Raw genomic sequence first — 12,572 nt, 5'->3', positions numbered from 1 at the left:
TGCATGTGGGATAGAATGTAGGATGCTATAAAGGTCAGAGTTAGTCATACAAGGTTAGTAAAATGGCACAATATATCTGCTTCTGTATAATCAGTCAAATGATAGGATTGACTATTAGTTCAAAAAATCAGAAAACAAATTACTTTTAAGGAAACTATAGTTAAAACAGATGAGTTTAATGGGAAGTCATTTGTCATATTTAATATAAAGGCAAGAGTAGAATTAATCTTGGGTTATTCATTACCTAAAAGCTTCAAAACAGAGCATATTTGTCTGCATTGTCTTGTGGTGTCTCTTTATTCTGTCTTTTGGCAGAATGGAGGTCAGCATCCAGTCCAGTTCTTTTGCAATATCTTGACATAGCTAACTTCAGTTTGGCAAGGCAAAAGATTACATCTGCCTTAAATATTTATTTAATAGGAATGTTATCTTTTCACTGTTGACTAACTGCGAACATTAGTTCTTTTGTGGCAAAAATTTGGTCATAGATCTACATGTTGAAATTCAGGTGACAACTTGATATAGGTCTAATTTTGGAAAATTTCCTCTCAGCTACCTTTTCCACTATCTAAATAGGTTGGCTTATTAAACTGGAAAGATGCATAGAAGTATTTTATTCTTAAAGTAATTCAAATTTCCAACCAAAACTGCTACAGGGTCCTAGGTTTGGAGAGGTATCTTACTTAAAACACACCATTGAAGCTGCATCGAACTATTGAACTGTCAAAATAAGATGAATTGAGTTTCAAAGCACTAACTGTTTACAATCTGCCCTATATAAATACTTTGGAATCTAGTGAAACTGATGTTACCAGTGTAGTGTCTAGGCTTTGCATAAGCTAGGACATCCCTTCTACACATGCAGGCACATCTGCCCACCTGATTTGGAGGGATAACCTCTAAAGTTGAGGCTACTCTAATTTCCTTAGTATCTGCAGTAAGACTGCCTACTTTAGCTGTCACTGTGACAGGATATTTTGTGATGTGGCAACCTGTCCATTAGAAACTCAAACTAATGATCAGACATCAAGTGGTGGTACACTTTTTTGGTTATTACCAGTGTGGGATGTGTTGAACTTATGTTGATGAAAGCTTTTTATCTGTCACTAAACGTACCTTCAGTAATTTATCCATTATAAGTAGGACAGGTACTAATGTGTAAAGCTTTTTAGATACAACTGTTGAATTTCATGCTTGTCTGCCACACCACACTGGAAACTGAACATTTTCAGTAGAAGTTCCATACTGTGGATTCTGTTCACCACTCCGTGGGGACACATGTTTCCATTAAAATGAATAGTGATTATGAAATAATGTACACTGAGGGAACTATAGACCTTAATGACTGAAATGCCTGGTTTTACCTGAGCCTGTTTTTCGTTTTGCTTTTAAATGGGAGTTGGCGTTCTCATTGTAGCTTTACGAGATTAATCTATTGCCCTAAGAACAAAACAAAGATCTATCAAACCTGTTTCTAAGATTATCTTCAAGTCACAATAGAAAATCTTTCCACAAAGATCATGATGTGCTTGGTGTGTTTAAACTTGGCACGAGTTTCCCACATTTTCCCACCCTGCTCTACACACTGCTTAAGTTGCTGAAAGAGTCTGAGGAGAAACAAAGAAGTGTAAGGATGAGGAGACAGGAAGGATTAGTATATTAGTCTTCTCATTACCAGTTTAATGGTGACAAACTGAAACAAAAATTGCCTAAAAATATTCAGAATTACACCACCTACTTCCCTTCCCTCAACCCATCTGGTAGAAGGTGGTAGGGGAATTTCTTTGACAGACCCAGGTTCATCTGGGTTTTTTTTTATTTTTTTTTTTATTATCCTCTTGTTTTTATATATTATGTCGGTTTTATGATGCAGCTTGGATTAAAACTTGACTTTATAAAGAAATTAGTAGTAGCCATGGGACCAGTGTTAATCTGTTTCAGGAGCCACACTCTTAAATAACATGTAGGAACTTAGTTATAGATGGAGCAGGTAGTGATGACTATAGTTAAGGCAGCCCAATACTTTCCATATTAGACCTGGTTTTCAGTTGCTTATAACTTTGCCGAGCTTTTATCATTTGGGCTGAAACATACCATACAGTGCTGTAGAAGTATTGCATAAGAATAGAGGCATGTCCTGTCTGTCACTTATCTGACCCACTATGACTTTAGTCACTAATTGAAGCTCCAGAAGATGCAAGAACCCCCACTGGAAAACTATTGATTAACCTGCCCACAAGGGATCTTTGTGCATTGCAGTGGCCAGTGAGGAAGGCACAGACATCTGGAATTTCGACCAAGTGACTGCAACTTTAATTCCTTAACAGAATAATTACTCAAGGCCATCTGTCCTGGGAGCATTGGGGAAGGGCAACTTGCCCGTTATCTACCCTCTCAGTTTTCAATGCTCAGATCCAGAGCATCACATTCCCAGGACTCAACCCATCCATTTAAAATCGGGCCTTATCAAAGTCTGTAGTATTCCAATCCCTACTGCATTTTTCATTGGCGGCTGGTGGTGTAAGAGGCCCTTTTCTGTTTTTCCTGGCACTTTCATTAATTGCTCTGTGTCCCAGCCAGCCAAACCAGGAGCCTGGTGCAGGCACCTGAATTGCCCGTGAGAGCGTCTCAGTTGAGCAGAGCTGTCCCATTGGCTGCGTGATGTCATAGGTCAGCCCACTGGCTGTAGCCTACCAACCTATCCCTATCCCCGAAACCCCTGTTGGCTGGGAAAGCCAGTTTGCCTTCTTCCTAAACTTTTCAGTTGTTGGTTGGCTTATGCCCTGAAGCATAACATTTTAGATTTGTCTTTACATGATGGGGTGTTTTTTTTTTTTAATGTACTGTGGATGTTCTCATTATCCATATAGATGGCAAGTCCTTTCTGAAATCTGTTAAGCTCTTGACCTCAATGCCTTGTGGAACTCTTTGCCGCAAATTAATTGAGTTTTAAAAAAAATGTTTTCATCAGTTTTTTAAATTTCTTGCCTTTCAATTTCATTGAATGTCCCTTTGCTCTTGTATTATGAGGGTAAATAGTAGTGCCCAAGTTTTATACTTCTTTATGCTTTTTTATTAATTTATATATCTTCTCTCCAAACAGTCCCAATCTTTTCGATCTCTCTCTATATGGAAGTCTTTTACCTCAAATTGTTTTTGTCAACTGTCTTTGGACTCCTGTTTATGCTGCAGTGTGTTTTTTAAAAATTTCATGCAAGGTGACCAGAATTGAACTTAGTATTTCATGTTAAGCTATGCCATTGTTTATATAGTATGGTATTAGAACATCTTCAGTATTTTCTGTTCCATTCCTTATAGATCCTGACATCTTGCTTGTTTTTTTGACTTCTGCTGCAAATTGAGTTGTTTACATTGATAGCATCATGTCTTTTCTGAGTGTCACTACTTGCCAGTAAATAATTTATATAAATTATAGTGCCATTCTTGGTTGCTGCCACATTAATGCCAAGTAGGGAATGAAAGGTATCTGAGCATAAGATCACTCTGCACATTTCAGGCTGGTAGATGTTGCAGAGGCTGTGTGCTTGACCCCTAATTAGTCATTGGAGAACACTTTGTCTTCTGCACTCAGCTTGTGTTGACTGGAGAGACTTAGCTGTCTTGGTCCTCATCTGTTGACATAACGTGTGGCTCTGAAGGTGGTGGTGGATGCCCATTCAGAATCTCCCATAATCATTTTTCCGAGTTAGTCAATTAGAATCTTTTTGTATTGAGAGCTGAAATCAGCAACTTAAATTTTACAGCGTTATTTGAGGTCCACAGGCAGAAATCCAGTGGGAACACTTGTGATGCAGCTGATTTTTTTTTTTTTTTTTTTTTTCAAACTCTCTTCCAAGCCACAAGTTAACTTTCATTTCAGCCAGAATTTTGGGAAACCGTAGACTACTTTTCTTATCTGGTGTCTGAACAAGAAGTGGTAAACACATGTCCAACCTTCTAAAGGAATTACCGGGAATAAAATCAGTCATTTCATTCAAGTGAGCACAAAACTAGACTAATTTAAAATAGGAGGAATGATTAGCTTATAAGTCAGTGAGAGCAAGTACAAGTTTGTGCACCAGGGTTTCCACACAAAATGAGTGCAGAACAAATCCATGAAAACCCATCCTTTCCTACAAGCATATCGTACGGGGCCTGGTATATTAGTCACTTACCTGCCACGTATTTTTGAGTATGCTGTAAGATTGTTTGATAATAGCAGTATTCCGTTCTGTGAACTAGGTTGAAGTAAATTAGTCTTCAAAATTACTGGTTTGAGGGAAAAAAGCTGCTTTGATCTCCCTTTCTGCTGTAACATTTAAGGTTTGAACCACTCTGGGTACTTGAATAACATGAACCATGTAACATCAGTGAGCAGGCTTTTGGATTAATAATTCCTGCTGTTTGATTTGTTGACTCTTGTGTCTCTAATCTTTGCTCACTGGTTGAGACTTAATGTTTTGTTTGCTCCCCTTCTTCAGGTGTTATTTTTGAAGTGATTTGACGTCTTGTCCTCTTCCTAGTTTCCACACTAAAATATCTCAGTCTGACTACTGTGCACAAGGACCTTCGCTCTTATTATATTCTAGGTTCTGCTTGCTGCCATGTTGGATGGCATGCTTGCTCATGTGCATACATATAGAGAGATCTTTTTTCACATGTGAAAGGTCAGGAATACCCTGCTGTATCCTTATGGTATATAGGTTGGGTGTAGTGGATTAATATGTTAATTAGTTTTGCTGTTGATGCCATGGGTTCAAGTTCAGCTTAGATCACAAATTACGATTTGAGATGTTTAATCACTTGTCCATATAGTGAGCAAAAATTCCTTCCATATGGACGTATAAAGCTTTATTCTCAAGAGAACTTTGGTCTTGGAGAAGTCTTGCTGTATCAGAGACGTTTGAGAACTCTCACACTGCATGCTCCCTTTAGGCCTAGGCACTTGCTAGGGATATCTGTCTGTCACTCTGAGCATTCAAACTTACACATGTCACTGAAGAATGGTTGCATTTGGGGAGAGTACCCCCTTCTTTCCCTTTTCATTGCGTTGGATAAGAATCACAAATTAGATGCTTCATGGTCCAGTTCAAACTTCCTTCCAGGGCTTTGTTTCATCCATTGCTGGTGGGGTAGCACTACCCTATAAGTACTTCTTCTGCGCTGTCAGAGGCCCCTCTTCAGATATGGCATCAAACATCTTTTACTCTCTCTGGCTGTCAAGGTGGAAGTTGACATCAGTGACCCTTTTAAAAGAATAAGGCAACTACAGTGTGCTGGCAAACGTTTCCTCAAATAGGAAATGGGATCTTGGCTGACTGTAAATTATTGTTCAATAGGGCTTTTTGCATTTGCTGGCACAGTCGCTGCACCATTAGTATCATGCTTCTTGAAGTGAAGTGCTTTGGTGTACCTGGAGCAGGAAAAGCATTGTATAAAATCAAAATCTGTTCTGTTTTTGGTGGTATCAGCCCCTGCTGTTTCTGTAGTAATGTTCCATGGATCAGTAAATGTAATCATCAGGCGCTCAGATACTGCAGTGTTAAACACAATATAAGAACATATAGAGAATAGAATCTTCTAGTGCCAATAGCTGAGTTATCCCATTGCCCTTCTTTGGTAATGGATGCCCTGAAACCATCAGGGCTAAGGAGTTCAGCATTGTCTGTTTGGTGTCTTATTTCAGTTGGAGCAGATTGCTATGCTGGGAATTATTCTGAAAGTCCTTTTAGGAATTTCCTCCTTTGCCCTTGGGCTGAAAGAGAAAAAAATACATTCTTTCTGACTTAATGAATGCATTGCTACCTTTTCCTTTTGAATAGCAAAAGTGCTGTGAATGTGCAAGCTGTAATCCAACCAACCCCCTTCTGTGTTTTTTCCAAATGACTAATCATGTTAGACTTCAATAGCAAAGCCCTAGCCTTTCTTCACTTTAATATACTGGAAGGCATACTCAATGGCAGACTTTAGCATCTGCTGTCTATTCATAATACAGATGAATTGGGTAGATTAGAAGTGCAATGCAGGGCCTCTGATAAAAGATCTGGTGGGTCATCTCCCACTGATAATGGAGGGGGAGCCATTGTGCCCGTGACCATTCAGGTCTTTAAATGGAATAAATAGTGATATGAGTGGGGAAGGAGTTAAATCTTTCTCCTGCACCATTACACTAAAAGAGTAAAACAATAAAATGTGCCAACCCCTCATCTTGATTAATTCATAGTCCATATAAAATCCCTACCCCAGTTTCTTGATAGGGAAACTGTATTAAATGCATAGTAGAGAGAGAAGATCCCCTTCCCCCACCAAAGAAGGACATCTGTTTCTAACTTCAGCTTTTTATTTTTTTATCTTTCATTTTTTTTGTTGGTAAATCTCCCAGACAACAGCAGTTCTGTAGAGAGTTTAAATATGAAGGAATGGCAGGACGGGCTAAGGGCACTTCTACCGAACATTAACATCAACTTTGGTGGGCTGCCCAATCCTTCTTCCCCCTCCAGCGCCAACCACAGTGTACCAACGTCCAACACTGCCACCACCGACAGCCTGAATTGGGACAGCCCTGGCAGCTGGATGGACCCCGCAATCATCACAGGTAACCATTTCTCACTCCTTCAGCTCCACTGGCAACCATCAGCTGGGTATTTGGCACAAACTAATCAGCATCTGAAAAGAAAAAAAAAAAAAAAAGTCTGTATGCGGTGGTCTCTTCCAGCTTCCATCCACAAAACCTCAAGGAGTCAGGAATCCTTGTGGAATAAATAGGTATAATAAACCCTCACTTAGCCCTTTCCAATGCATGCCCAGGACTTTCACAGGTGGTCAGGATGCTCAGTGCATAACTGTAGGCTCATGTCTGTGTCCGTTCTGCTAGATGGCGTGTCCGATACGTGCACTGCTGGTCTTCCATTAATGCCTTCAGTGCCTGGACTTTCTAATTTAAAAATGAACGTACTCCACTTGTTTATAAAGCTCTCTTTTATAAGGCTGTCTGGTTATGTATCTCTGTTAGAGAGGCTGAATCGTGGTTCAAGAAGGGAGAGCGGGAAGAAAAGCATGCAGTACTGGTAGAACTGGGTTTGGGTAGGTAATAGACAGGGACTTGGGCCCTGTGATTAGAGGGCCTGGCAAATGCTTGACATAAGAATATGGACTGAATGACCAAAAAAAAATTGCTCTGAAGGGAACTCTGCTGTTTGGATTAAAATGTTCATCTTTGTGGGAAGGGTGAAATATATAAACAGAATAAACATGTTTTCTGTACAAATTAATTGTTTTCTCACCACTGCCATCTGTTAGGTTAAACTGACCTCCTTCACATTGAACATGTTTCTGCCATGACTCACCTGTTTTCCTCCCACTTTTTCTTCTCTTCATAGGGATCCCAGCCTCCACAGGAAACAGTTTAGACTCCCTTCAAGATGACAATCCACCACATTGGCTAAAATCTCTTCAGGCCCTCACAGAGATGGACGGCCCCACTGCAGCCCCGTCACAGACCCACCACAGTAATCCCTTCAGCACACAGATCCCTCTGCACAGAGCCAGTTGGAACCCCTACTCCCCGCCTTCAAACCCTACCAGTTTCCACTCCCCTCCCCCAGGCTTTCAGACAGCCTTCAGACCCCCCAGTAAAACCCCCACAGATCTACTACAGAGCTCAGCGCTGGATCGTCATTAGAAAAGGAGGAGGAAAAAACATTAGAAGTGCAGGAATTGCCCCACCCTGACTCCTCCCCACATCCACCCACCATTCCCTTCGCATATCTTTCTTTCTGAAGAATCCAGTTCCTGATTGAATCTTCTTCCCCACCCCCAAATGCAATGCGATCACAGGGTCATGACCGTATTTTTTGTTATAAAGTTTCTGCTGACCCAGTGTTTGAAATACACTGTTTAAAAATATTTCCTTAAACGTTCTGAGAAAAAAAGAGAGAGAGAAATCAAAGTGCTGTCTCAATGCTTAAAAAAAGAATATATCTGTCTTTTATGTCTTTTGCACATAATGAGCATTTCTGCCTAGCAGAAAAGATCAGTCTACAGTAGGGGAGAAATGTAATGCAAAAATGTAGAATCGATTGCAGAAACATGAAAACGTTTAATTTTAAAAAATGACTGAACCATGTGAGGGAAAGCAGTGGCCTTGCATTTATTTTGCATTCAGTGTGTCACTACACAGGGAAATTGCTATGTCTTTTTTTGTTTTTTTTAGAACAGGGTAATTTGTGTCGGTCAGTAAGAGGTGTGACAAAAAGTGGGTCGAAGGACAAAACTTGTAGAAGTAACTGGCATGTTGCTAAAGAGTGGTTTAAAGAGAGGGAAAGTTTTTTTTTAAATTTTGGCTTTAGATTTAAAGTAAACTTTAATGTTTTAAAAGTATTCACAGATTTAATACCTAGCATATAACATAATATAATTATAAGCAGCTGAAACGAGTGATATTTACTTCAGTCTTTCTGTCTCCTCTGTCAATCTCTCTTTCTTTTTTTTAAATTCACCTGATTAGGGCACTCTGGGATAGCACTGCATTGGGGCCACATGATCACCATCAGGAGCACAACCTTTGACCTCCTCTGCCTGCAGCTTTTACTTAACCCTGTAGTTTCTGGACGTTTGTGCAGTATTGAAAAGACAGGAAAAAAGAAACAGATAAATAAACATGGTTATAACCTGACGCTAAAACTAAAAACAAGGAAATGTACCTCTTTCTTCAGAATTAAAACTAAAATCTTAAATAAAACAGAAAACTTGATGATGACTTTGTGTGTTCATTTTTCTTGGTTTTTAACTCTGCATGGGGTTTTGTGATGGAGACAGCAAATCCATCTGTCCTAGTAGGTTCTTCTAATCTGTGTTAAACTGAAACTATTCGTTACAATGAAAGTCTTGTATAGTGGAGACCCAAAACACACTTTATTGAGCCTCTTGTATTGGAGTGGAGGGCTGTGTATATGTTTAAGTGTGAGGCTATGGAAAAACTAAGTGATTGTGATATAAGTCTATAAATATTTCTTTTTAGAGGTGATCTATAGAGAAGAAGGTGTTGGGTTCATGCCTCATTTGCTGCTTTGTTTTGCTTGTTTTTACTTCAGAAATTCAAATTTTGTGTGCCCTGGGACTCTGGATAAATAGCATGGTAGTGAAATGATCGCATTGTGGCACTGAAAGCTGAGCAACTGAGGGCGGCAGGGAGTTCTAGTTATTGCTAAAAACCTGTTTTTCAATCCCTATGCCTCCCAACAGCCTAGTGAACATTTTTCAAAGTGACATCTTAGTGTAAAGACTGAAAAGCCATCCCCTTGGGTGCAGGTGTGCAAGAGCTCTTTACATCTACAGGTGCATCTACACAGTGAGCGACACTGAATTGGAGCCCAGGTCAACAGACTTGGGCTTCTGCCAGAGGCTGTCGAGATGTATCGTAAGAAGTCTTCCAGGAAAGCCAGGGAGCCCAATCTTGATAATCATGAGTTTTCTAGTGATGGTGACTGTAGAACAGCTGCTTTCTCTCCTCAAACCTGCATTGCCCTTTAATGCAGTTTTCAGAGTGACTGCTTTTTCTAGAAGCATTTACTTACTAAGGATTTGTTAACTAAGCTGAGGTTCCTGGGTGAATCTAGACAGTCATTATTGAAAATAAGTCTTGTGCTCAGGATACGCAGGAGAATGCTTTTCAAAATATGTTCATGCCAAAATATAACTTGCCTGAAACCTATCAGGTTGTTTAATGGTCTCTGGATTAAAGGCTTCATTTAACAAAAACTGAAAAGTAAAATTGGTATTATGCACTGAAATCAATGTGAGCGCCCCCTGCTGCTCTCCAGCAAGCAGTTCCTTCATAAACATGCACGTGAATTCCAGATGAAAATGAAACAAATTAGGTTGGATTTAATCCCCCTATTGAGCTCATGATGAAGAGTGGGTTAGTTCTAAGGGAAAATATCAGTAGCAAAATTTGCAAACTTCTATTAAAGGACTACAAATCCCTATAAATAACCCCCTAAAAGACAGATACAATTAGTTGCTACTATTTAATGTAGCAACTCATGAAGCTGGACCATTTCCATGTATTTGGATTCAGTGCCAGAGTTTGGAACATTTAAAACCAAATCCTGCATACCAAATGCTCATGCCGAGCGTTGCATAGGCTCTCGCTGTTCACCGAATAGCTTGTTTGCCCTCTGCTGTCACCATGGGTTGTGCTAGCCATGTGAGAGGAAACTTACCATTCAGAAGTTTCATGCTAACTGCGTTCTTTCCTTCCTGAGGCTTCACCTCCCTGCTCCCAAAAGCAAACTCCCTAGCTGGTAACTTTGGGTATTGTAAGACAAAGATATTACTGAATCCAGCTTGACAGTTTACGGTATTTACCTGTAACCTTTCTCAAATAAGTCTAGATTTAACAGCTTGATAAGGCCGCAAATTGACTGATAATACATCAGACGGGCTTAATGAGTTTGCTGTCTAGTTGTCTTATCTGCTGTCCATGGTGGATTCCTTCACTGGGAGATAAGTCCAGGGTTTTTATGCTGTTCAAGTGTATTGCATCTGAAATGCTATGTGAGGCTTTATTAGGTTCTCATGAGGCTCTAGTTACCAATATGGTTTTCTTTTTGCATCAAACTCAGTACCAGTCCTTTTTATTGGAAGATCAGATTACATTTTCACTTGTGTTCTGGCCATATGTCCATATCTGAGCATATGTGATGATATTTTCCAAGGTGTGCATTTACTGTAATGTTTATTTATTTATTTACTAACTTCTTATACCGTTTGCAGATCTTTCAAGCAATCAGGCCAGGAATAGTTCATGAGCAGGAGTAGCCTAATGTGACCCTTGACCAGCAGACAAATTAGGTATAGTGAGGCATGTCTCTACCCAAAATAAATTTGGACAGGGACTGAAACAAATAAACCTGCAGAACTACAGGTGTCTTTTGTTAGCATGGGTGTGTCAGTGCAGGAAGGTGTCTCCCTTCAAAGAACTCTGATTTTAGCAGCACCATCTCTGTGAAGTCAAAAGTTCTAAATACAGCAGATTTAGTTAGCTATTTAACAGCCTTTTTCATGGTACTGTAGGGAGGTAATGCTGCTATAAAACTGAATAGTCTCTACATTTAAAACTGTCAGGTGGAAGGGTGGGCATAGTGATTAGAGCCGTGCTTCGCTCTCCATGGCCTGTCTTGACAAACATGCTGATATCTGCCACTACAAATGCAGAGTTCTAGCAGTGCAATTTCAATCATATTCTCCATAGCACTATTGCCAACCCAGACATTCAAAAATCATGACTGGCTTAAAAACCCTGAGATTTGTTTAAATTGGCTTATTTGCCTTTTAGTTTGAGGCCTTAGGGTTCATGTTTTCAAGTTTTTCTCCTCCACCATAAGTGCTAGAAATATTTGGTTGGGGGCGGATGGGGGGAATTGATGAAAACTGAGATTCTCATGTAATCAAATGGCTCCTGGAGCTGGGGCTTTAAGACAAACACCAACTATCACATAACTTACAATAAAGCCCTAAGAATTTGACCATGTTTTCGTTGAGTTTTCTTTGGCTTCAACACCCCCTCCCTCCCCCACGGTCATGCCAGACCTTTATTTTTCTGAGGAAGGGGCAGATTTCAGATTTTTTTTTCCTGAAAACAAGATTTGAAATGTGCGTATGAAAAGATGAAGTGTGACTGGAGTTCTTGCCTCAGGACACGAGGGTCCACAAGTCTCAGGTGTGTAAAGTCTTAGGGCTAGTCCGCACGAGAAGCACTACAGCAACACAGTTGCCTCAATGCAGCTGCGCGGCTATAGCACTTCAGGTGAAGATACTCTACGCCAAGGGGAGAGAGTGCTTCCGTCGGCATAATTACTCCACCTCAGCAAGAGGCGGAAGTATCTCACACCAACATTGCACTGGTATGGACAGCGCTTAGGTTGCCCTAACTTGCCCCCAGAGTGACGCAGCTTTTTCACACCTCTGTGTGACGCAAGTTATATCAACTTAAGCAGTAGTGTAAACCTGCCCTTAGTCTTATCCTAGTCTGTAGTATTCATGGGTGGTCCACTGATTGAGAGCACCACACATTGCAGCGTGATTGATCCTCAGCTGTGGCGAGACCTAGAACTGGAATAGTATGAGGATTTGGAATTGAGATGTATTGGCAGGACTGGGGGAGAGGGCAGGGAGTGGTCCAATACTGGAATAATAGAAGCCATTGCTGGTCAGCATGGCAGGTCATTAGCAAACTCAGTGTTTTCAAATCAAAACTTTCCCTGAGCTCCGCTCGCCTTCACACACTCCAGTTGAATTATTTTCTTAACATAAGGAATGTGGCTGTGAGAAGTGTGATTTTTTTTTTTTTTTTTTGGGGGGGGGGGGGGGGAGAGAATCACTTGCATATTTGCTAGGCAGTTTATTGCTTTTAATATTCCAGCATTACTGAGCTGCATCCCCACATTGAGTACCCCTGTCTCTGAACAGATCACTTCTGGGGGGCATTCAGATCTAAATGTGCAAGACAATGTGTGCAACAACTCCCCATGCCCACAAAATCCTAACCGAACTCTCTTCGTGGTCATTCA

At 40.4% G+C, this 12,572-nt stretch overlaps 1 protein-coding gene across 9 annotated transcripts in view; it reads left to right on the top strand.

Moving 5' to 3' along the window:
- The window catches only part of CNOT4 (CCR4-NOT transcription complex subunit 4), a 139,709-nt gene extending 130,957 nt beyond the window's left edge, over window positions 1–8,752 (top strand). For 6 of the 9 annotated variants that reach the window (XM_067559707.1, XM_067559706.1, XM_067559710.1 and 3 more), the window contains 2 exons: window positions 6,383–6,595; window positions 7,380–8,752. In XM_067559707.1, coding sequence (XP_067415808.1) covers window positions 6,383–6,595; window positions 7,380–7,681 — 515 coding nt within the window. In that variant the 3' untranslated portion in view covers window positions 7,682–8,752. The remainder of the gene's footprint in view (window positions 1–6,382; window positions 6,596–7,379) is intronic. The other 3 variants (XM_067559713.1, XM_067559712.1, XM_067559711.1) reach the window with 1 other exon arrangement.
- The last annotated feature ends 3,820 nt before the right edge of the window (window positions 8,753–12,572 follow it).

The sequence above is a fragment of the Emydura macquarii genome, unplaced genomic scaffold (assembly GCF_026122565.2).
Source record: "Emydura macquarii macquarii isolate MOO-44397 ecotype Brisbane River unplaced genomic scaffold, CSIRO-AGI_Emac_v2 contig_2205, whole genome shotgun sequence".
Taxonomy (NCBI): Eukaryota; Metazoa; Chordata; order Testudines; family Chelidae; genus Emydura; species Emydura macquarii.
The sequence above is the reverse complement of the archived record's forward strand: the minus strand, read 5'-3'. Positions and strand labels throughout refer to the sequence as shown.